The sequence below is a fragment of the Corvus hawaiiensis genome, chromosome 17 (genome assembly GCF_020740725.1).
Source record: "Corvus hawaiiensis isolate bCorHaw1 chromosome 17, bCorHaw1.pri.cur, whole genome shotgun sequence".
Taxonomy (NCBI): domain Eukaryota; kingdom Metazoa; phylum Chordata; class Aves; order Passeriformes; family Corvidae; genus Corvus; species Corvus hawaiiensis.
Genome location: NC_063229.1, coordinates 8,304,441 through 8,329,510, shown reverse-complemented (window position 1 = coordinate 8,329,510; position 25,070 = coordinate 8,304,441). Strand labels below are relative to the sequence as shown.

At 52.6% G+C, this 25,070-nt stretch overlaps 1 protein-coding gene across 1 annotated transcript in view; it reads right to left on the bottom strand.

The window, feature by feature from the left end:
- Positions 1-25,070, bottom strand: part of CDH22 (cadherin 22) — a 76,715-nt gene that overhangs the window by 8,586 nt on the left and 43,059 nt on the right. Inside the window, exons 5-10 of the mRNA XM_048321763.1 lie at positions 20,068-20,235; positions 18,949-19,136; positions 17,867-18,120; positions 10,673-10,809; positions 3,485-3,606; positions 3,094-3,211 (exon numbers count right to left, since the gene is read on the bottom strand). Coding sequence (XP_048177720.1) covers positions 3,094-3,211; positions 3,485-3,606; positions 10,673-10,809; positions 17,867-18,120; positions 18,949-19,136; positions 20,068-20,235 — 987 coding nt within the window. The remainder of the gene's footprint in view (positions 1-3,093; positions 3,212-3,484; positions 3,607-10,672; positions 10,810-17,866; positions 18,121-18,948; positions 19,137-20,067; positions 20,236-25,070) is intronic.

Sequence of the window (25,070 nt, the reverse complement as noted above, 5' to 3'; positions counted from 1 at the left end):
AATCCTAACATTGTGGTTTTGATTGTTAGGGTTTTCAGATCTTCTATCACCCATTACACGCTCTTAATGAGACCTGCAGAGAGTTCAGACATCTGCTTGCTGAGCCCTTGAGCCCTGGAGTCAGTAGCTCCATGTGTCACTCCACATTACCTAGCACTCCTTCCAGGTTGCCAGGCTTGAATGCTTTCTACCATCCCTTCCAACGCAATTAGCATTTCTTGGAGAACACGATTTCAGGTTTTAATTGCCTTTGATCCTGCTGTAATCAATTTTCTCAGGCCAGAAAGACCCAGCAAAAGGCGAGTTAGGAAGCAGAGGATGGTGAATGCTTTTGGAATGGCACCAGTTGGATCTTAATGTGGTCAGCTTCTCTAATTCAATATCTTCCTTTAGTCACTCCATATGATGGGCATCGTCTTCCTGGATCATTGCTGTTGTTACCACAGGTGACATTTATTCCTTGTCTGAGGAATCAGGAAGTGTGTGAGTGCTCCCTCAGACAGAGAAAACGCATGGAGAGACACCCATAAGCAGTAGTGCTGTTTCCAAAAGCCCAATTCTTGCAAACCACCTGTAACTCAGCTATGTGGTCACCTGCAGGGACACCCTTGGTTCTTGTGTCTCCAACCTGGAGCACCAGAGCCAGCTTAGCTGTGTGTGCCACACCCAGGAACCCCGGAGGGAGCCTTGACACTGCTGGCAGCTCACAGCCCCCCAGGCTCCCCCAAGCAGCCCCACCATGCCAGGTGCTCCTGCCTTGCCCAACTGCAACAGGAGTGCTCCTGAGTGGGTGCTGGTCCCCACCCTGTTGAGAACAAGTCACTTCCCGAGGTGGCTTTCTGGTGCCATGAAGGAGCCAAGTGAGGTAGGTGCAAAGCAAAAGAGAGGATTTAAGCAAGAGCTTAGCGAATCCATCTGTGCTGACATCCATCAGTGTCACTCCTTGGCTGCAAAAGCAATATTTATAAATCACGTTTCAAAACTGGCTACAAATTTGTACAAAGAAACAGATGGGCTGGTGGTAGCAGTTTGTCACCACTGATATTTATACAGAGGAGTAGAGACAAGTGCAAGAGGGGTGAATGCAGGAGAGGCAAGCAATGGGGGAACACAAGGAAGGATTCAGCAAGGACACCTGGGAGAGCAGGGGCAAAGGTGAGTGTACCCAGGGCAGTCAATGGACTGGAGAAGGGGGCAGAAATCAAAGGGAGGGAGATGGCACCAAGGCATCCCGTTAGAAATGAGGGGTGCCTCCATCTGCACAGGCAGCCACCTCCGCTTGCTGGGGAAGACAGCACTGCTCAGCAATTGGGAGGGTCTCCAAACACTCTGGGAATAACCCTGCAGCAACAACATTTGTTTTCCAAGAGCAGGAGGCGGGAGGTGATGCCAGCTTTTACTCATTTTATGCAGTGTTACACCACACAAAAATCTCGAGGGATCGTTTAGCACAAAGAATTACCCTGTGCCACAAGAGCCTCATCCCACTCAAGAGAGCAGCAGCTCCAGAGGAGATGGTGGCACACGTGTCCTGCTTCTACTGCAATGCCAGCTCTTGGGCCACTGCTGGTGGACCCCCACACAGAGCCGAGGAGCCAAGCAGCCCCCGCTAAGCCCCACACACCCCCAGCCACGTGCCCTGCCAGACGAGCAAAACAGTGCTGGTGGCTCTGGGATGGCAACCTGGCCATGGCAGACACGCTGGCCCAGAGCTGGGAGCCTCATGAGGGTCTGGGCAGGGATGGACACCCAGGTGTAGCTCAGCATGTTCAAGCACATTTTTGTAAGGTCCTTCAAAGAAAGTGGGAGAAGTTAATTGCTGAGTGTGGGGCAAAATCTTGCTGAGGATTAAAGCCTGTTTACGTCATAAGAAGCAAAGGTCTTCTGAACAGCTGCCCTGGAGCAGAGGGGGAGGGACTCAGACCAGGGACAGCTGTACTACTCAGGACACAAAGCAATATCCAGCCTGGCTACCATCACATCTGAAGCTTTTCTATTTTGACTATCCCTAATAATGCTGAACCAAACTGAGCAAGCAGGATCTTACGTCAGCAGAAGACTCCTTTGATAAGCTCAGAACAAACTAAACCAGGCTTTTGATGGATAAAGCTGCAAAAGCAGAGAAAGAAAATGGTTTCAAAAGTAAACCAAAACCAAAGAAGAATTTCAATGTGGTCTGCTGGCCTCTGTGACAAGCATATGCACATGTGGCTGGAGAAGGTCCCAGTACCTGCAGGGGACCCTGCTGTACCTACTGTTACAATGAGCACCTTAATTCACCCTAAACACGAGTCAAAAATAAGAAGCATCCTAGTAACTACTCTTCTGGATTGTTACTATCCATACAAGTGCAGCCTGACCTGACAGCCTGCAAAGCCCAACAGCAGCCAGGCTCAGCCAGCAGAACCTGCATGGCAACCTATCGCTCACAGCAGCATTGAGTCACCCAGGATGAGCCACTGAGCCCAGGGATGCAGAGAACCCCAGCTCTGCTTGGCTGCACATCCCAAAGGAGAGGATGAGCCTCAGGAAACACAGGAGCTGCACCCCAGAGCCACCACCTCACAGGGAATCAGGCTCTGCAGGCTGTGTCCCAGAGAACCCACCATGGCTGTGGGCTGGCTGCAGCATGGCCCCACTGCCTCCCAGGGCTCTTGAGCTGTTCCCATTTGTCAGGGGCACAGGGCTGGCCATCCACATGGCAGCCCCAAGATGACCCATGCTCCAGGATTTACCTTGGAGAGGGATAAATCATAATGCTCAAAATGGGAGTGTGTTCATCTATAAATCCACATCATCTCCTTGCCTGCAGGCAGGTTGGAGATTTCCCATCAAGAAAGGGACTGAGAGCCCTGAAAATACCAGAGGCTTAACCAGACAGCGTAAGAGGAGCTTTGTAGCTGCTTGCAGCAAGGAATAAAGCTGGCAGAGCCTCCTTGAGGAAGTCCCACCATTTCAGGTTGACAAGAAGCTCTGCGACATACCCGAAGCACCCAGAGCTGGCACAGAGACACCATAACCCATCTCCCTCTCGATGGCCAGAGGTGCTGCTCAGCCTGAGGGATGCTGGGCCAAGGGTACAGCAGGACTTACCCTGGATATCCAGCAAAGAGAAATGGTGGTTGTTGGTGGCCTCAGGCGCCAGCGTGAAGTAGAAACGGTGGCCGCTCTGAGGCTCATCCCGGTCCACAACACTGATTGTCTGGATCAGCTGTGGGGAGAAGGCAGAGGTGAGCACCAGTGCTGCCTCCACAGCCTCTCCCAGGGTCCCACGTGCAGGGTCCAGCCAGTGGCATCGCCGGCTGCAGCCACAGAGAGGGACGAGCCTTCGACCCTGCAGACGGGCTCAGTGGGACCAGCAGTGACTCCCAGTGTGACAGGGGCTGCACAGGAAGACTCGGGCAGAAGGGGACAGATGGGCAGGCTGGCACTGGTCCAGAGCACTGCCTGCAGCCCAAGACCAGGGCTGGGGGACACTCGCTACCTGGCCTGGCTTGGCATCCTCACACACAGCAGCTTCATAGGGTGTGGCGAGCTCAGGTGGATTGTCATTGACATCCAGGATACGGATACGGAGAGAGGCCCTGGACACCTGGGAGTGATTATCTGAAACAGAAAGAGAAGCAGAGCTTCAGGACAAAGCACCAACTGCTGCTATCAGGGAGCAAACCCCCTCATCCCCATCTGTCCAGAGGCCATTGTGGCTGCTGCCAGCTCCAAGGGTCACACAGCACTGCGCCACTGCCTGCCTGTGGCACAGACTGTCTATAGGACAGCAGCACCTGCAGAGCATGGTTCAGCCTCACTACACCCTGTAAAAGAAGCCCAACCACTGGGCTGTGTGCCAAGGACTCCTGAAACACCACCTGATCTACCCCTGGAAAACTGGAGCAGCCCAAAGCTAGTGCCAGCCACAAGGGTCAGCCATCCACTGGTGAGGATCTGTGCTGCAGCAAAACAGCATCAAGATGGGACAGAAAACTTGGATGTGAAATCACCCCCTGACCTGGATCCTGATCCATAGGTGCTCGAGACTGGCAGCAACATCTGAGGTCTGAGAAACAGAGCTGGGGATATGAAACAGCTGTGATGAACTAAGGGCACAGGTTGGTGGTGAGATCTGTCCTTCCACCTCTGCTGTGCCCAGGTGACCCAGGATCAAATGTGCCCCATTGAGGCATGAGGCTCTTGCCCAGGGTTTTTATTGCCATCAGCAACTTGAACTTAAACACAGCACCATCCGCCAGCTGGCATGAGGGGGTCACACAGTAAGATTGAGGGCAGCCCTCTCACCCTGGCTCTCACCAGCCCAGCTTCCCACAGGCAGTGGTCCTGGGGACCCCCCCCCTCCCTTGGGGTTCCCTCTGCTCGTGGGATAGGGCAGCATTTATACCTCCACTCACTGCAGCATCACTGAGCTGCACACACACTGCTGAGGGAGACGGAGCCCGTGCCATAGGATTATAAATCACTCTGGAGGGCCTGATGTTTGCTGAAGCACCTCATATATCTCCAGAAATGAGAACTCTCTCTTACTCCATCTCCTTTGTTTTACCCAGAGGCTGCACCTGTGACAGAACTAATGCTTCTCTCCACTCTCAGGCAGGAGTTCTGCTGCCTGTTTGTCTATAACATTAATACTGGCCCCAACAGATCAGGTGGGGGAGGACCCAGGGGAGAGGAGATTTAGCGCTGCTCCATAATTAGCCAGGAATCTAAGCCCCCTCCCCAGAGCTGCCTTCACCCGGTTCTCACGTTATCACTCCCTCTCACCCAGACCAGCTGCTCTGGTGATTAGATAGTTGTTTTTGGGGGAGGGAGGCAGAAGTCGTGACTAAAAGCCTGGAACTATGTGTTATTTTAAAAGGCATATCGGTGCAGTGAAATAAACTGCAACTGCTTGCAGGAAGAGAGAAAGCGGGAGGCAGCGGGGTGAGAAGGGAGCCCGGGGAGGCGGCGGGGTGTGCGCTTGATGCCCACAAAGGAGAGGAAAGAAAAAGGGTTCAGTTCCTGCTAGAAGGAGGATGACAGCATTTCATCACCCCCTCCTCAGCCCACAGGAAGATGGATAACCATCCCCGCTGCTCAGCTCTGGAGCAAGCTGGGACTACTAAGAGAAAGACAAGGAAAGGCAGAAAGAGAGGAGAGGAAGTAGAGCCTGCAGGGAGGAAGAACCCAGGACCCCAGTGCTTCCCCTTCTTAACTGTAACCCAGAGGACGAGTTCCTCCCTTAGTGCCCCACAGTGTGGGAGCCAGCTGTGAGCAGGAGCCAACCCCAGTGCTGCCGAACCCTCCCCAGGACCTGTTGGGATCATGCGTGCCAGGTCTGGACATCCAGGTGACCCTGAGCAAAGCAGCTTCTCTTCGAGACCACCTCCCACAGCCCCCTGAGGAGGGACATGATCAGTGTGTTCAGAGCCGGGCAGAAGCACGGGGCTGTGCTCTCCCCCAGCTCCAGCCGCGGCTGCCGGGAGCGCTTTGAGCCACGCACGCGAGCGGGGTCACGCACCCGCCTCGGCACAGAGCTGGGGACCCGCACCGACCCCCTCCCGAGCCAGGGCTCACGTCCTGCATCCCTGGGCACAGCTCAGAGACAGTGACCTTTCTAAATGCACCCTGTCATACAAAAGCTCTCCTCTTGCCCCTTCAAAAACTGCTGAAGCCTGAGGCTCATGCTCACTCCTGCCTCAGTGACGGGGTCAAAATTTGACGTGTCCAGGAACATCAAGGTTAGAAAGGCAACTGCTGCACTCTTGTCTACCTTTCCAGTGAGGCACACATCAGCTTCTTTTTAATTTGGCTGTACAATGTATATTTGAAGGTTTCTCAATACTTTATCAACTTCCCTCTTCCTCTGAGCCAGTACCTGGATTTACCAGTGGAAAAAATGAAAAACGGTTGGATGTATTTGAAAAAAGTTATCTTCAAAATATCTGAAATATATTTTCTGTAACAGTGCCATAAAAACTGATATTATGATGGTCAGAAGTGCGATTAAGATTGTTGGAGCACATCTGCGATGAAAGGCACAAAGCACTCAACTAACACAGGGTTGACATCTGCGAGGTCAGAAACTCTGGCCTGTGCTTTCTCTACCTGTGGGCACGCACCCAAAATTCCCCAGCACAGGAACAAAGGCTCAGCAGGCAGATCCCAGAGCCAGAAGGAGAAGCAGAGAGGGTGGATGAGGCTGTGGCGTAGGTGCTGCAGGCACCTGCCCTCTCAGGGCTCTGTGAGCAGCACCTGGCTCGTGGTTGGGGTGAGGGCAGCACGTGCTGGCTGAGGGCAACAGGAAGGGAAAAAAGCCATCTTCCATTGCAGCGTCTCTCCTCGGTATTCCAGCTCAGCTGACTGACATGCAAATTAGTTTAATTATTTCTTCTTCTAAAATAAATTATATTTTGCAGTGGCTGCAATATGTTGTGTCAGGCAAAATTACATTCAATATTTTTAAACTAATTGATGTCAGCCTTGAGAAAACCTGATTGACAGCAGTGAGAAAGCTAGGCTGCTACCTAAACGCTTTCCTAAATTAAAATTAAACATGCCGTTTTTCTGCATTTCCTTCAGGAGTTGGAAGGCTATTAATCTGAAAAGACTGAGGAAAGAGACATGGAAAATACACAGAACAAGAGGGAGATGCTGGAAGCACAGCCGTGCAGTATGGGAGCTCCAGGCTGGTGACTGGCAGCTGCCTTTGCCAACAGGGGAGGAATTATTTCAGAGCCACTGGAGCTGCCGTGTGTGGGGGACGGAGCTCTGCCCAGTGCTTCCACACTGCTGCATCTGTGGCTGCCTCAACACAGCCACCAGCGTGGCTCAGGGCATGCCAGCCAGACACCCCTGCCCCGGTGCCACGTGGCAGAACAGGCAGGGCTGGGACAGGACTGGCAGGGATGGGACAGGCAGTGCCAGGATTCTGGAGCATGAGATGGTCACAGTCCTGCTGCACGGTGACACTCAGGCCAAGAGTCAAATGCTCCAGGGGAATCTTTATCCACATCCCGGAGTATTTCCTTATTTAATTAATCATGTACGTAAGTAATCTGAACAGGACGATATTCTCCTCTTAAATATTCAGATGCAAAACACCAACTTGCCCTCTCCCTGAGTTGCAGACAGCTGAGTGCTCACAGGACTGACACCGAGCAGCCCTTGGCAACTGCTCAGCAATGCTGTAGCTCTGCAGCAAGCAGCAGCTCCCAGAGATGGATGACAGTGCTTGGTCACCCCTGCTGTGGCAGGAAAGGAGGGGACTTGTGGTTTCTGTTGTGCCAGGAACCAGCCCTTACTCCTCCAGACCCTCACACAATCTCACAATAAAGCACTTTGCATATTTACACCCAAACCTCTCCTGTGGAGCTCCAAATCCAGCACATGCCATTTGCCTTCCTCCCCACACACCCAAAAGTGCTCAGCAGCTTGTCTGGATCTGAGGAGAGCCCAGGAGACCATGGGCTGCCACATGCAGCTGGAGCACCTGGAGCAGCCCAGCTCAGGGACACTGCTGGGCACAGCATCCAACCCGCTCTTCTGTGTCAAGACCAAATTGGTACAATACTGAATTCAAAATTTTTACATTAGTAAGGAAGTCAGAAGAGGCAGGAGTGGAATTTATTCCTCACTATCTCAGCAAATTGGGAGAACAAAATGCAGAATAGAAGACTGGGACGTGCCACTCTGCTCTCCAGCCCTGATGCCACAGCTCTGGGGCACAGGGTGTGTTTGTAGCTGTTGGTGCAGCTCCTGCCTGCAAACCAGATTGCTGTGCCAAGGACAGAGCAGGGGCATGCCAGGGGTATGACTCGTCTGACAGGTGGCTGTATCAGAGGCTGGAGCTGAAAACGTGGCTCCCAGCTGAGGGGAAGCAAAGTGGAAGCAGCAGTTAAGCCAAGTAACATATAAATGGCTCTCACCTCTCCTGAGTCCTGCCCAAACTCAGCAGCATGAGAGTCATTAAACTGCATCCAAACACAATGCTCTGATTAAAGCCAGTCTCCAGCAGGAAGATTTATCATCTCAATTACCAGCAGTGGACACAGCAGTCAAGGCCTCATCATTTTACATGAGCAAAGAGGAAAACAGGAAGAGAATCACTAATATTAGCCCAAGGAAGGTAAACAGCTTGCGAGGGAGATGAAGATTTATCTGTGGGAATGCTTGGCCTGGTCCCAGGCTAGATTAGCTGAACAGCCCCCATGCTTCCTGCTGGCTGCCACGCTGCGAGGCCAAACACTCTGCTAGTCCCCGGCCAGCCAAGGCAGCTCCTGGCTGGGGTGGCAGAGCTGTCCCTTGCTCCTCATGCCAGCAGTGAGAAGCCCAGACAGCTCATGGGCACAGCTGGGCACCTTCTGCAGCTTTTCTTACTGCTGTCAGGGGCAAAAACACTCTGATACCCGCAGGTGGGACACACCCTGGACACGGTCTGTGCTGCAGCAGCAGCGGGTGCCAGACAGGGCTCTGCAGGGTCGGGGCACAGCTCCTGTTTGGAGCTGCTCGAGCCCCACAGGCTGTCTGTGGGAACAAGTGCTGCCAGTGGGGCTGGCTGTCCTTCAGTGGTCAAATCCTGCCCAGGACAGGCCCGCCAGCAGACCAGGAGGGCAGCTTGAGGAGGCCACAGGGATGCCACATCTTGTTGTGACACACTCCAGGCCAAGTGACTGGTGCCATGGGAATCAAGCGGGCCCTGGCACCATAGGAATACAGTAGGTACAGTTTCCCACCAGTCCCAATGAGCTGAGGCACCAGGCACAATCCTGGGCAGCAGGACTCCCACTTCTTGGGTTTGTTCCATTCCTCCTGCCAAATTTGCATCTCACTGAGGAAAGAGAATATATGACCACTTGCCTCTGGTGGAGTTGGTGATGTCCAACTGTGGCATCCAGCTGCACCCCATATGCCCATGGTGAGCATCACAGAGCCCTGCCAGCACCCCTGGCCCAGACACTTGTGTGCCAGGAACTGCACTGCTGGATGTGCTGATGCCAGCGTGGAGGCTCTCAGCCGCCCTGCATTCCACGCTCCCACTGCCATGGCTGATCCCACTGCACCAGGCACATCCCAACAGCTGCTGCACAGCCCCGCTCTGAAACCCCTCCATCACTCAGAAGGCTGTACCTTTACAACTGCCCTTTCTGCCAGAGGATTCAGACATAAATTGTACTTTAAATTCAATATCAGTCATTAATATTTCATGATTACAAAACGTTAAGGATAATGTCACTGGGAAGAATGTCTGGGCAGTTAAAACGGATGAGTCAGAGCTCACCATGGGAGAAGTCAGAGCACTGAAGAGTCTCCCTGGCTTTTGAAGCGATCCAGCCTGACAGGCTTCCCTGCCAGAGGGGAGCTGCAGCATTTACTGACTTGTTCTAAAATCCTAGCTATAGCGTGTAAATATTGTCCTTCTGATTCTTGTCACCTCACGTTTCCTGTGGATGCTGAGTTGTGCTGCAATGCCGCCATCCCCTCCTCCCTGCAGAGCCTCCCCATGGAGCCCCCAGTACGGGCCACAGCTCGGCTATGGGCTGCCCTCCCTGTGATGTGATCAGGCAGGGCTCACAACAGTGCCACAGCCAGACAGTGCAGGGGTCACTCCCGTCATCCAGCACAGAGCGAGACTGGGATGCACCACGGAGCCAGAGATATCCCCTCAGGGCAGTGGGGGTCTGGCCAGGGCCACTGACCTCTCCTCTCCTGGGCCATGGGGCCTATACCCTTGCCTGGCCAGAGCGGGTGGCAGGATCTGACCTCTGGGACCCAAGTTAGGCCTTGACCTGGCTCCTTGAACACGAACAGCAGCTTCAACACTCAAGAATGAGCAAAGAAACACTCACAGCAAAGCCCGGGGAAGACTCCTGCCCACAGACAGACAGGCCTTGGCACACGTCAGCAGGGGTAAGGAGGTGCTCTGCAGCCACAGCAGCTCCCTGGTACCCACTTGCAGGGCAGAGGCAGAGCACAGCAGGGCCTAGGCTACCCTGGTGACTTGCACATCCAAAATATGGAAAATTCTGAAGAATATGGCAATGCCTTTCTGTTTCCCAGCATCGTGCCTGGGACATTCTGCTTCCACAGTCCCTTCCCCCTGCTGCAGTGCCAGGACCTCCCATCCATTCCTTCTGTACCAAGCCTGCACCTCCCCAAGCACACAGAAGGCATGCAGAGCTACAAACCCAGGTGCAGGTACAATCTATGAGTCCCAAACACTGAGAGCTCTGGCAGAAGTGAGTGCTGACAGTCCCCCAGTGCCACAGGGCTGCAGCTGACAGGACATCCACGCAGGGCCCATGACTGATCTGGGGAAGGCAGGTGATGTGAGCACAGCCCCCCGGGAGCCCCCAGTGCTGCTCAGCAGGTGTGAGTGCAGGCAGTGAGCTGCGCAGGGATGACTGGCAGAGATGGTGCAGAGATAACACAAATTTGATTAGTGTTCATCAAATATACTATTCGACCATGCTCCCTTATTAATGCTCGACTCAGGAAGAGTATTTTTAGGTTGTCTAGGGAGATGTCAGACTCAGTGCTGCTGCATTTATTTTTCTTTTTTACTTCAGCGTTGATTAACACTTGTGTCTTGGCCACCCCCTGCGATAACAGCACCCATATTCCTCCTCCTGCCCCACTCCAGTTCTGCACAGACCCTGCTCCACACAGCATTCCTCCATCTCACCTGCTTCCATCGCCAGGACAGTGATGTTGTGCCACCCTGCTGTCTCCCGGTCCAGGACCTTTCCTGTCACAATAGCACCTGTTTTGGCATCGATGTCAAAGATCCTCTCAGCATCTGTGCTGCGGTCGATGGCGTACCTGTGACCAAGCAAAAGGGGGAAACCATGAGCAGCTGGATGTGCCAAGCCCACCCTTACCACCAGCCCCAGGAGTACTGGAATCTAACACCACAGGCCCTGGATCACTGCTCTCCTTGTCCTGTGCTGCTCTCCTTGTCCTGTGCTGCAGCATGGTACAGGAAGGCCTGGTTTCTACCAGGCTGCAAGCCCAGAGCCTTCCACTAAAATTAAAACGTGGCTTTTGGTGCATAAAGTGGAACTGTGCACAGACTTTGGATGAGGGGAACAACCTGCTCTGATGGGAAGCTTATGCTCTGGATAAAGAGTGCAATACAGAAATCGTGGGCTGTAACTTCACTTGTGACTCTGGGAAGCTTCAGTGCTGTAGGTTCCGGAAAAGCATGAACCAAGCTGAAAGTGGGCACCCCTGCTCGAGGAGCCCATCTCACCTACTACCCTCTCTCCTGCTCCTGCCCCTGCATCCACTCAAGTGAGAGACCCAGAAGGCAGCACACAGTAGGCTGTAAGCCAGATGTGCAGACACCTCAATTGCTAGAGCTGGCACAAAGCACAGGATCTGGACTGAACCTGTGCAACTGGTGCAGCAATCCTGGCAGCAGAGGAGGGGGCAGCAGCCAGCATCCCCCATCAACACAGCACATCATGCCAGCAGCCCCAAGATTTGCCCTATTTTGAACTTCCCAGTCCCACAAGGAACAGGCTGATGAGCTCCTCCAGCTCAGACTGTGTCCAGCTGCTCAGCAGACACCCATCACAGGCAGTTCCACTGTGCTCCTTCAGCTGCTCCAGTGCTGCCCCAAACAGCCCCTCCTGAGGGTGGAACCCATGTACTCGCTGGGCCACCTCCAGAGGACATGATTCCCACTTCTCCCCAAGGGCAACCCCACAGCTCATGAGGAGTCAGACACCAGGTTTAGTCCTGAGCCTTCACCAGGACACCACAAATCCATGTGGCATGTCCTGCATTTCCAACCATTACACATGGAATGAAGCAAGCCAACATTAAATCAGGCCACAATGAGATGTGAGCTCCTGGGGGAAAGGGCTGGAAGGAAAATCTGATCCAGCTGAGGCCCTCGAGCACAGCCGTAGCACAAATAACACAAACCACCACTGCAATCAGAATTAGAAATCCAGAAGGCCTGCAAATCACAAACAATACAGCATAATGTTATTGTGTACAGCATCTTTCACACACACTGAATCCCAGAGTGCTTCACAGAATTAAATAATACAAGACAGCAAAGAGTACAAAGGATAAATTACCAAAAGGAGGGCTGTGAATAAATTAAAGCCTTCAGTCACATGTCCAACCACAGAAGGAAGATAAATGTAGGGACAAAGCACACTGGAAAGCTGGGGAGGTAGGACTGAGAGGCCACATTGGACAGGAGCAGAGCAAGACAGGCTCCAGGCTAGCAGGAGGTTCAGGACAGGGGAAGTGCTCCACGCGCTGCAGAGCAGTTTTCCAGCTGTGGGTCCATCATCCCCATAGCTCACAGCTAAGGAACATCAGCTCACCTTCTCCATGCAAGGATGACCATAGATGGCCCTGTGCTGTTCTGCCCCATGCCCTGGGACAGCACCAGCTGCAGATGGGAGTGCCTCTGGCAGAGCCCCTGTCCATCCACACAGCTCCATCGCTGATGGAGGCACACACAAAGGCATTCCCACACTGTTTAACATGTTATACAGTACCAGATTACATTCCCTAGCTCTCTCCCTTTCACAGATGGGGAGATGAGAGAGTAAATACAACAGCACGTACTTGTAGCCAAACAAAAACATTCAAAAGTCGCTATCTAAATTGCACTTGCACCCAGCCACCATCTACTAGCACCTATGTAGCTGACTTCCTCTTCCCCCCTTGCATCTAGAGGTGATGGACATCTCTCACAAAAAGCCAGGTACAAGCTCATGTATCTCAAAACCAACTACTAGAGACTGCCTGCATTTTCTGCTCCAACTCCCAGCTGGCAGCAGAGCTTTTACAGGAACACAGCCAACTCCAAAAGGGACAGTGACACTGTCTCGGCATGTACTGCAGCCTCTCATCCACTCTCTGTTCACCCACTGCAAAGGAAAAGGAGAGGTCTGGCCACTCTGAATTGTAGAAATCAGTCTGATGCTCTGCTGGAAAGAGGAACAGAAACTGTGATGACAACACCTAATACCTTTCCAATAGCATAACTGATTTTATATAACTGCTTCCATTGTTCTCCCATATGACCCGACCTCGAACACGTCCTGCATTCCACTCCACTTTTCATACTGTTCAGTTCAAGATGGTACTTCACTCTCCCCACAGCTTCTCTGCCTTCCAAATAAGCACATGCCTGTTTTGATCACACTTCTGTCATTGCTGCATAAACAGAGACATCTGCAAAAAATATCCACACAGAAAAACCCAGTTAGTGATGGGAGACACCCTCAAGCCTGGATACATCTGACAGGGCTGCCTGCCCAACCAGAGGACAGGAGGATGGCAGGGAGTGTTCAGTGTAATGCCACTGGGAACCTGTTCTTATGCTTCTCATTGCTTTGCTGCTGAGGTTGTCTTCTGTCCCTTCTGAATGGTCTGCTACAGACACGCTGCCTGTACCCCATGGCCAGGCACAAACCAAACCACAACTCTGATGCCTTTGTCACGCCTGCTACAGAGAACTGTCATCTTCTCCCTGCCACAGGGAAGGAGACAGAGCTCAGCACACTGCCTTGGCCACATCAGCAGGGCTGACCCTGCTGCCACTCACTGTGACTGTGGAGGTGGCCAATCCAGGTGGGTCTGCAGCTCTCTGGAGATATCAAAGGCCATGGAGGCTCTGGAGCACTAGGCTGGCATGGGAGCTGGGGACTGGGGGGGTGGCGCAGGGATGTCCACCCACCCCCCCAAAGCCACAGCCATAACCTGCTCAGAGCTACAACAACAGACTTCACCTTCCAACAGCTTCCATCTCATCCCACGCTGGAGCAAGCAGCGCTTTGCTGTGCTCACTCACATCATTTTGTGCAACACAACCTTCACCACCAGTTTCTCCACTTCTACTCCAGCTTCATATTCACCCATCCCACTGAAGTCAAACGGTGCTTCTCACCTGGGAAGAGGCAGCATTTAATCCCTCGTCCTCCAGGTACTCAGGGACAGGACCTATGCTCATCTCTCCTGCAGCTGGCTGGTGCTCCGTATCTGGAACCGCAGTCCCCAGCTCTGATTGGGATGCGGACCTTGTACTCCATTTCCCTCTCTTCCTGCTGGCACTGCCTGTTGATGTGGATGTTACAAGTGACTGTTTAATTTCGACAGCTTTCTCAGTGCTCATCTTTCCCATGAATGCATTTCTCAAGCAGTTTGTTTCACTTCTCCCTCGAACACAACAAGAAGAACATTTTATGCCATGTGTTTTGTTAATAGCAAGCTTTTCAAACACTGTATGAAAAGCTTTTTGTTGTGTTTTTTTTTTCCTCCTCTCCCTTTTGTATTGAAGCAGGTTGTAGTTCTTGCTGTGCTGTTGGAGTCTACAAAATGCCCATGTCCAACACGTGTCTCCGGATTTGGTGAATGCCAAACAAGAATATCTCTAAGAACCTTAAATCCCAAGCAACATCTTCCCAGTGCTGATAAAGCCTGGAATGCACACAATCAGAGCACAGGCTCCTACTGCAGAGAGAAAAACAAAAGCCTCCCAATACAGCCTCACACACACAGACAGTCTATCACTGTATTACTTCATACAATGGCTCAGCTGAGAAAAACTGCACTATGCCCAGAAAACACACAGCTAAAGCCAAAAAGCCAACTGGAAACTAAATTTTTTTCTGAAAAGGAACAGTTCCAGCCTTTGATAGGCAAAAAAAAAAAAAAAAAAGGATGGAATAAAATAAAAAGAACCAGACCTTTAGGAGGGCATTTCCCACACTGGTACCACAGAAGGTTTTGTACCCCACAGAGGGTTCATACAGCCCTTGCCCATGCTGAGCTCAGCACAGCTCCCTGCTCACGCACTGGTGTCACTGGGAGGGTGTCCTTCTCTGAGAGGTGGGGTGATCTCCAGGCACCTCCTTGCACCCAAGCAAGCAGCTGCCAGGAGCTCTGCAGCCAATATGCAGCTGGAGTGAGGCAGGGAGGAGGTGCCTCAGGGATACCCCTTCAGTCCTCATGTCTTTGTAACAGGTCACTTCGACCCAGTCCAAATTGTGGGAAGGGATTTGTTCTCAAACCAAGTCACTGCATCCTGTGGGACACGTGGATCACCAAGACGGCAAGGGAACATCAGGCTGGAATGTGCCTCTGGCAGTTGCTTTGGGCACAGCAAGAGTCACACAGCCTTGTTCGTGCTGGCCTGGGGCTGAAAACAAAAAGCCAAGGGCACCTCCCTTCCCATTTGGCTAAAAATACCTCTCAAACCTTGTTACTGGCAGCCTGGTGTCAGCAGGACCTGGAAACCCTGACAGAGCTGATTTCTGCTCTGCTGTCTCTGGCAATCCTTGTTCTTTCCTGCCTCAAGGGGAGAGTGCATCTCAACATGACAGGAAGTTGTGGCTCCCCTATATACAGGCAGAGGCAACACACAGACCCGAGTCCAGGAGAGCAGCCACTGCAGAAGCACAGCCGTGCCTCTGCTCCCACCTCTGGCAGGTGAGGAGCAGGAAATTAAAGGGATCCACTGAACTGCAGCAACTTCAAAGGGTTCATACCAACTTCAAGGCGATGAGGATCAAATGCTGGTCATGCCATCAGGACCAGGTACTCTCTCATGTATCAGAGGTGAAGTACAAGTGCTGGCTTCTTGTGACTGCACTTCCGAGCAGCACACTTGAAACGAGAGGTGACTTACTGCCGTCTCCTGCTGATGGGTTAGTGTCACATCCTGGTGCTGCAAGGTGCTGGCATTAATGTCTGTGCACTGCTTTGAAGCTGTGAACGGCTGCCTACGCAGCAAAGTATTTTATTAAATTACCTGGCTAGCCAGAGGACAGGGAACCAGGAGAGATCCAACTGTACCTTCCTCCCAAGTTGGTGCTGCATCAGCATGACCAACATCAACCTGCAGCTCCACTTGGGTATGTGTTAAAATGGCTGTGAAGGCTCATCCTGCTGCACTGCCACTGCTCGTGACAGCAGGGACTGCCAACACAGAGGGAGTGAAGGGATGGACCAAGTCCCACAGGGAAGCATGGGGGACACAGGATGAGCTACCTGCCCGGGGATAGCTGGAGGCAGGACACGTATTTGAATGCATCAAGCCTGACAAGGGAAAACACATGGCAATTCCCAAGCTGCAGCAGATGCCTGGGAGTCCTGTTGGCTGGGTCCTTGTGTCTAAGCACGAGGCACTGCCTTGCCAGCACAGAGCTCACTGGAGGAGAGACTCCCAAAGCAAAGTTTGGGCTCTCACCATCTTGCTCCTGCCCAGTACTTGAATCCGCTTCTCTCTGGTCCAAGTCTCCACCGCCTTCTGCATAGCATAAAGAGCCTCTCTCCACTGCTTTCTTTTGGTCTGTCTGCAAACAATGCAGCAAGCTCCACAGGGAAGCAACACAAAGAACAAGAAAAAACAAGAATAAGAACAGTTCTGTCCCCAAGGTCCCTTTTCTACAATTACAGATCAGAAAATAAAATCTATATTCTGCAGCACTGCTAGAAACAGTCAAGTGAAAAAGCATGTGCACACACACAGATATGCGGACACACCACTCCTGAAGGGTGTGAGCTGACAGCCACATGCTCAGGGGCAGCAAAGAAAGAAATCAGACATGTAGCCTGACTGGAGAGGGAGCGGAGAGTCACAGGACAAGGTGAGCAGAGGTATGTTGAGAACACATTCAGCACTCAGCACCCACTAGGGTAAGTGGTGCAGCACTCATATACACAGTTCCTGGCACATCAAGGCTGATTTCATTCATATTCCCCCCAAAGTCAACTTTGAGCATCCAGCTTTGTGACACAGTACTCTCTACTAGCTGCCAGGCATCTGTAGATGGCAGCTTTCCATCTGTAAATGCATTTCTGAGCTTTCTAACCATCTCAGTCTTTGTTTCCATGAGGATCAGGAGACCCCCCTCACCCCACCATGAAACAGTGGGTCTCCCGTGGCTGCACAGCACCGAGCTCAGTGCCCCAAACAGGCACTGGGGCATCACTGAATGCAACCAAGTGCTGTAACTGAGCCCTCCCTAGCCTGTCCCCCTCCACCACACGTCCCTATCCCTGTCCTTCCTGGTCTATTGCTGTGGGGCTGACTCCCTGCAGAGCTCTCAATCCAAAGCCAATGCTGCTCCCTGGAAGGGAGTGGCTCCACGGGTGCCTGCAGCCCCGCTGGCACCTGGCACCAGAACACACATTTCAAGGAAATTTTCCACACGTTGAAGATGTTTTCTGAACACCAGATTTTCAACCCAACTGCTCGTGACTCAGGCCAGTTGGCAGGGGCAGAAGGCTGCTTTGTGCCTTAGGTAATAACAATTTAACAAGGTAACAATCTCTTTAGCCACAAATTAAATGGAAATGGGAAATGTCCTGTGCAGATAAGCTGCTGCCTGGATTATGTCCCCTGCCCAAATACAAACTCCTCTGATCTTTGATCCTATGCACACATGCACGCACACACAGCCAGGCTGTGGCTCTGCACCTCCCAAGCCTCACCTCGTCTATCACCCTTCACCACTGTCCTCCTGCCACTCCTGGTGTCTGGCCTGTGTCAGGTACCACTGCAGATAGCTCGCTGTCAGCAGTGAGGACACGCAAGCATCACCCAGCCACCTTCCCTGACACTCCCTTGCACTCACAAACCCATCACCTGTCAGTGACGTATCTGTCGCCTGCGAGACGGCTGCGCTTGCTCGTGCACAGGCTGCCACTCACCTGCCAGCTGCCTGTCCCACGAGACACTCACACACTCGGCCACACATGCAGCACTTGCCACTTTTACCTGCACTCTCCTACCTCCTCTGTCCCAGCCACGGCCACAAGCCCTCCCAGACCACATGTCCCTTGCAGGTGACCCCATGCCCACGCCTGGAAGGGGGATGCTGTCAGGTTCGGACGGCTGCTTTACCGGACAGGGTGGTTCGCTGTGTCCGGGTCCAGGGCAGTGACCACCCCCACGACAGATCCAACATGTGCATCCTCCTGCACCTCCATCAGGTTGGAGGGGGGCCGGAACTCGGGGGGCTCATCGACGTCCAGCACTGAGACGCGCACGATGGTCTGGTCCCGAAAGGTGCCCAGGTCCACGAACCGCGGGTCCACGAACTTGTTGAGGGCCTCCACCACGACAGTGTGCACTTTTTTTGACTCATAGTCAAGAGGCTGGGACAAGGAAAGAGGGTAAGCCACAGCTAGTCCAAGGTGCCCCTCTGCTGCCCCTTCCTTCACCAGAGACATCGGGGCAGTACTAAAGCCACTAAAACCACCTGCTGCCAAGCAGTGCCTCTATAGCAGCCTGGGGGCTTCTGCTTTGCTCTTCTGCCAGCAACACCCACACTGAGGGGGCAGGAGGAAGCATCCAGCCCACTCCTCTCAGGGCTCCTAACAGGGTGCCCAGGCTGTGAGCAGCCAGGATTCACTGGGAAGACAGCACAGTGTGTGCTGCACATGAGCGAGTTTTGATCATTAATCACCCCATTCTTATTTCTACAGGGGAGGCAAGCTGCATACAGTGGCCTTGAAGAACAATCATTCTTTCCTGCCTGTACCAAATATTTGCTTGATTGTTTTTGCCACCAAAAGCAGATACAGTTTAAGTGCTGCTGGTCAGGTACAGGAATTAGATGGGCATTTTTCTCCCCTAGCAAGTGCTGTCAACAACAGCTGTAAGCACTCCTCTCTGCAGTCCTATGCATGGTGCCTCCTCTGCACAGCTTGCTGCTTCACTGCCACCCCCAAGCCACCCTGGGACTCCAGCAGGCACTCTGTGCTGCCCCTTTTCAGCCTTTCCTCCCAGACAGCCCTGCATCTTGCCATCCAGGCAGAGCAAAGACAGGTCTCTCTCTGCATCAGCAGGCACCAAAATGCAACTGCTACTGCTAGAGCAGCGCTCAGAGCATTTTCTTCAACTCAGATTCAACAGCAGCAGTCCCCAAAGGAAAGGGTCCTCCTAGGGACCTGTGCCCTCCCTACTCAACCAACGCTTCTCACCTTCTGTACCGTGATGACAGCCTCTTGGGTATTGCTGTCCGTGGTGACTTTGAACATCTCCACCCCTTCCTCATCCTTCATTTGATATGTCATGTCCGTGTTCTCCCCGACGTCGGAGTCCTCTGCCTTCACCCTCCCGATGGCAGTGCCCACGGGGGCCGTTTCGACAATGCTGAACTGGTACATCTCTGGAGGAGAAATGGGTACCAGGGTCACTGCTTCTGCCTTTGAACCGCCCCCAGCCTTCACAGACCTACCTGGGGCACCTTTGGGCTGTGAGAGTTGCTCAAACCCCACCGTGTCTACAGTCCAGAATGGCCCAAGAGGAGAAGTAAATACACCAGCCAAAAACAAGGGTTGAGGGAAGGTAATTGGGGAGCACTGACATTCCAGGTGCTGTGTGAAGTAAGGGCTGATTTCTCTGCATGGACACTGCAATCAGTGCTGATTCCTTGCAAAGATTCCTTTACAATTTCTGATTTCTAGGAGATGCAGCCTGAGAGCCAAGCCTCCTCCAGCTCCTTCCCTGAGAGCTGCCAGGCCCCACAGTTGGAGTGTGCTGCAGAGCCCACTCCATGCAGCAGGATCACTCTGCACCTTGTCTGGGGAGGGTCCCAGATCAGACACCAGCACCAGCCACAGGCCATTAGCAGCAAGTTGAGAAACAGAGCTGTGCTGTGACAAGGCTGCTGCCCCTGAGCCATGTCACTGTTCTGGAACTGGGGCAAGGGTGTGCCAAGCTCTCACATAGCAGCCAGGAAGCGCCAGGCCAGCAGCCAAGTCCCTGCCCCAGCTCCCAAGGGACAGCAGCATGGTGGGTCTTGCTGGCTTCCAGCTGCTTGGAGAGGGCTCAGGAAAGGGCCAGCTCTGCTCTCCCACTATGCAAGTCATGCTTGCTTCCAGGACCTGCACTGGAGCAGGGATCTGGCACCCACTGTGCTGCCAGGCAGGAACACATTCTGACCCAGGCCCGGAGCTGGGCATGCCACGGTCCTTTGGTATGGTCACCCTGCCAGCAGCTGGAGTGGCCAGGCTGGCTCAGCCTGCAGGTTCCACCCCACCACCCACAGGGAACCAGGACATGCTCCAGTGCCCACCCTCATCGCCAGCGGGACTTACTTTGAGGGAAGCGTGGTGGGTTGTCGTTGACATCAGTGACTACGATGGTGACTGTGGTGGATCCAGACAGGCCACCCAGCTGTCCTGCCATGTCTGTTGCACGGATCACCACCTCGTAGCGGTCCTGTGTCTCACGGTCCAGGTCTGCCACGGCTGTCCGGATCACACCTGGAAACCAGCAGGACAGCTGAGCACAGGCAGGGCCCAGAGCCACAGAGAGGGTGAGGCTGGAAGGGGCCACAGGAGATTACTTTGGACAAGATCAAGACCTAAACAGGATCAGCTGGATCTCCCTCTTCACATGGTGCAGATGGCTCCAGTATTTCACCAGCCTTCATGGCCCTTCCCTGCACTCACTCTGGTATGCCCATCAGAATCATATTTGGCAGTCAGACACAGCACTTGCATCTCACCAGTGCACAGTAGAAGGGACTGTCACCTCCCTTGACTGCTGGGGACACTCTCCCCAGCCACAGCCCTGGTGCTGCTGGCTGCCTCTGCCACAGGAACACACTGCTGGCCACAAACAGCATCTGCTGAACCCCTTTGCAAGAGGTCACATAAGCAAAAGCCAATTAAGGGAAGAGAAGGGCACTGGGGAGAACAACAAGCCCAGGGGGTTGTCAGCCAGCCAGAAACATCCCAAAAATCTTCCTGAAGCCCAGGAAATGGCCACAGGCCCAACCTGCTCCCAGCAAGTCTCCTCATAAAGCATGAAAGAGTCCCAACTGCTGCTTCTCCCGTGGGCTACTGGCAGCTCCCACTGGTTTAAACCCTGGCACAGAGGAGGTTTGTGCGTCTCTCCCGGGTGACTGGGAGCTGGGTGAAAGATCTGTTGGGGTCAGAGGATTGGTGGGGGCAGGAGTCACAGGAGGGAGAGGACTCATCCTCACCCCCACCCAAATGCGGGGGCTGTGCTGGGGCCAGCCTCAAGGTCTGCTCTGTAAAAACCCAGTCTGAGTCACAAAACCCCTCTGGCACAGATCTGCAACAGCCCACTTATCCTGATCTGCTGAGCAGGAGCCAGGCTTGCTGCAGCACCCCTTATAGAACAGGGCTGTCCCCAGCCCAGGCTCCATCTCCAGGTGCCGTGGCCCAGGCACACCTGGGGGAAACCTGTGTGATCTGGAGAAAGGGAGGAGGGGCAGCACATTTCTAAAAGTCTGTCTGCACAAAACCCCTCATTTTCAAATGTCCTTCTAAGTTAAGAGACCAGAGGTGCTGAAACACATGCTCTGTGTCAGAGAATGCACTGGAGCTTAACAAAATGAATGGTATGGTAGTACTTCTTACAAAAGTAAGTCTCTTAAAAACAGTGTTTACAGGTCTCCAGTATTCATCTGGGATTGGGGAAATGACTAGGACTAAAATATAAAGGAATGTAAAACAGAAAACAAAGAGCAGTAAAAACCTGAAACCTCTGCGAATGGCAGAAATTACCACTCACCCACGACTGTTTCATTTAAATGGAAACGAAGTAGAGAAGAAACATTTTGAGGATGAAAAAAAGAAAGAAACGACTCTGCCCTGACGTGGCACGAGGGTCACGAAGGAATGAGTGCTTACATGGATACAAGGTCATTAGCACCACATTCCATTCCCTCTGTACAAGCAGCACCCCGTAACAGACAGGAATCAGCTTAAAACCCCCTCCAGCTGTTTTTTAACATTCCCACAGATTAGGACATTGTTTTATGTTTTCGTAAATCCTCTTTCTTCCAGGGTTTTCTGTTTAACTATCAGCTTTACCTCCTCCTACTGTGAACTGCAAATTCATCTCGGCTTTGTTTCACCAGTAATCCTGCCTGGTGCTAGGGACAATACTGGAGGAGGCTGCTGGAATGGGTCTCCAGTGAGGGGCCTGACCCAGAAGGAACAGGAAGCTCCTTTCTTGCTGAGCAAACAGTAGAGAATCATCCAGTGGTCTGAGCACCTTGCAATCCATTTGCTGATGTGCAGCACATCGAGCAGTGGTAGAGCATCGAAGCTCCAAGTCACCAAGAGCACAGCAGAGGGGAGAGCTGAGTTCCAGCAGGCTGCAAGGAGCCAAGATATGGCTGCAGGGATAGATCCCAAGGCTTCTGCACTCCACAGCCAGCAAGATTCCAGTTTCCCTGTTTGCTTGCCCGGTGTGGCCTCATGCACCTCCAGACAAGGGCTCACACCATGGAGGTCAGAGGCAGTCAGAAATGCCACCGAGCTGGGAGGATTAAATTCCTACCCCTCGCCCTTTGCATGACATTACAGGTGCATCAGGAGCTGGCAACACCGTTCAGGAGACATTTATCACTCCTTCCTTTCTGAAACTAGCAATTATTCCAATGATTAGCATTGCCAGGATTTATTATAAAGACATAGCCACCATTTCAGATCATCGCCATTCTCCAGATCTCGTGGATAGGCACCGTTATCACCCAGTTTCCCCTTGTTCCTCTGTCACTTCAAGTTCTGTAATTACCCGGACTCCCCTGCCTTCAGCCCCATGGATAAGGGAGCAGGTGTTCATTCTGTGATGGGGCCCAGGGTCTGCTCTGACCCCCTCATTCATCCTGGCTCTGCTCAGAGGAAGCCATTTGGCGAGGAGTCCCACTCCACTTCACGCAGAGAGGCAGAGGGGACACAGGAAAGGGAGGCAAGAACATGCCTCTGGGCACCCATCCCAGCCAGGATGGCACCCTCCCACCTGGGCAGCCGGACCAGCCCTGCACAAACACCCAGGGCTCAGGGACCAGCCCCAGCTGCTCGTGCTGACAGGCCTCTCCTGCCACTCCACTGTGAATACAAAACCGTTATTTCTAGGCAAGCACTATCTCACTGAAATTTAAGCAATTCTGTTAATTAACGGGGTCTGAAGCATTTTATAATGAAAATGATTCATGTCAGCACAATAGTGATGAATTGGGATGAGAGGGAAAAAGCTCATGCATTCACCAAGGCTGTAATGACTTAACTGAGCTGCTCGTAATGATATAGTTCATAATATGCCATGCAAGATGGGAGGAAAGTGCTCAGGCACTTCCCAGAACACCTCCAAGGTCACTCGTCCCAACGGGGAGCAAGTCCAGGCCATTTGGCACATACAGAATAGGGCAAATGTCCCCAACCAGCCCCTGTTCTTCCAGCAGCACAAGGCAGACAAAATCTCTGCCTGTGGCTGGGGTGGAGACTGATCAGAAACTCCCTCTCATGGTGTTGTGGGTCTAGTCCATCCTGGAAAACTGGGGATCTGCTGCAGACAAACTGCCCTGTGCCCCAGACCTCCAGGAGCCCCAGCAGGATTGTCACTGGGACACTATTCCCAAATTGCATGGGCCACACCAGGCCACCAGCCCAAGAGTCAGGCTGGTTTTTTCTTCTAGGCTGAGGTACTGCTCACCATTTGCTAGTAGCCATGGCAAATCAAGGTCTCCACACAAGCTATGTGCACATATGGCACTATGGGCACTGCCTTAAACACCCACCAGCAGCAAACCTGCATGGTCCCATCTTCCAGAGCCAAGATAGTCTCTGCTCCCAAAACCTGACCCCCTGGGACTCTGCAAAGAAGCTGCAAGGGATGGTGACAGACCTTCCTCAGGGCTGTACACAGAGCACAGAAAAGTTATTGCTACCATCTCCCAAGATTCACCTTCTTTCCAGATGGAAAAACTGACAAATTTTGTCTTTCCCAGACACTGCTAACAAAGTAAGAACAACCTCGAGCTCAGACTTGTCTCTCCCATTCTTGTCAGTATCTGTTATAGCTGAATAATGTGGACACATGGTGGCATACCCTCTGGTACAAGGCACATGTGGCTTTCCAGCATGATCCAGATTAATCAGTATAATTACCAGGCAAGGGGACACTTACAGCATCACATAAATGCCACTGAATCTGCTCCAACGGCAGACTCTTTTTGGGCGATAAAAACAAAGCAGGACGAAGCACTCAGCAGGTAACTGCCTTCCAGGAATCCCATCATTATGGGCTTTGCTCTGCTCTCAGGTACTTCTAGGTCAGATGTCCACATCCTCAGAGACTGTTTGGACAAGGCACCTTCCAGCTGAGGGCAGAAGGAGCAGTAAGGCAGAAAGTCATGGAGTAACAAACAGGGAGCTATCCTAAGGAGGTTCCTGGTCCATCTACAGCTCAAACCAGGCAGTCTTCAAAGGCAGATGAGATTACCCTGGGCCATAAACAATCAAATTTTTAGTATCTCCAGGGATGGAAATGCCATCATCATGGTGACAAGGCTTGTCTTCCTGCCATTTGGATCTTTTTACTGTGCAAGCCTGAGAAGAGTCTGGATCTGTCTTCTCTATCCCTCTCCTATTTAGCTGGATGAAACAGATTAATTCCTGCCAACAGCCTGGTCAGTTAGATCAAACCCATCTCTGCCTCAGGCCAGGAGTGGCAAGGCACCTGCCAAACAGACTGCAGATTCCTCACCTGTGCCCTCACCTGCCTGCAGGGACATAGAAATACCAATACATCTGCCAAGACACGAGTGCTGCTGGAAGCACACATCCTGGAAGAGGTCAGCCCTTGCAAGAAGAAGTCTTAGCCCCAAGACCCAGCACTTCAGTCACCCTCCATCCCCCCATCCTGTCCTTCAGCTCAGCGCAATTTGGGAGGCAGAAGCTAAAGGTGGTCTGAGTGAGGTATGAGGCACAAGGGTTAGGGGGTTCATGGAGCACCTAACAAGGGCTTGCTCCAGGCTGGAATCAGCCTTGCCCATGCCAGTGCAGAGACAGCACACTCACCCTTCCTTTACCCCTTCTTTTTAGCAGCTAAGTCCCTCATCATTTAACATTAATCCCCTTGGCACATTAGTAGATACACTCTAATTTCCTCAAGATGACCAAACATACAACTTGGTCCCAAATCAGCTGAAGTTCCTGCATCAGTCTGAAAAAAGAGCTGTTAATGTTCAACCTCGCTAATAAGAGGAATCCCCTTAAGTAAACGTGGCTTCTCTGAAGACTCCTGTGCCTCACACTCAGACTGCCTTGTGCCTGTGCAC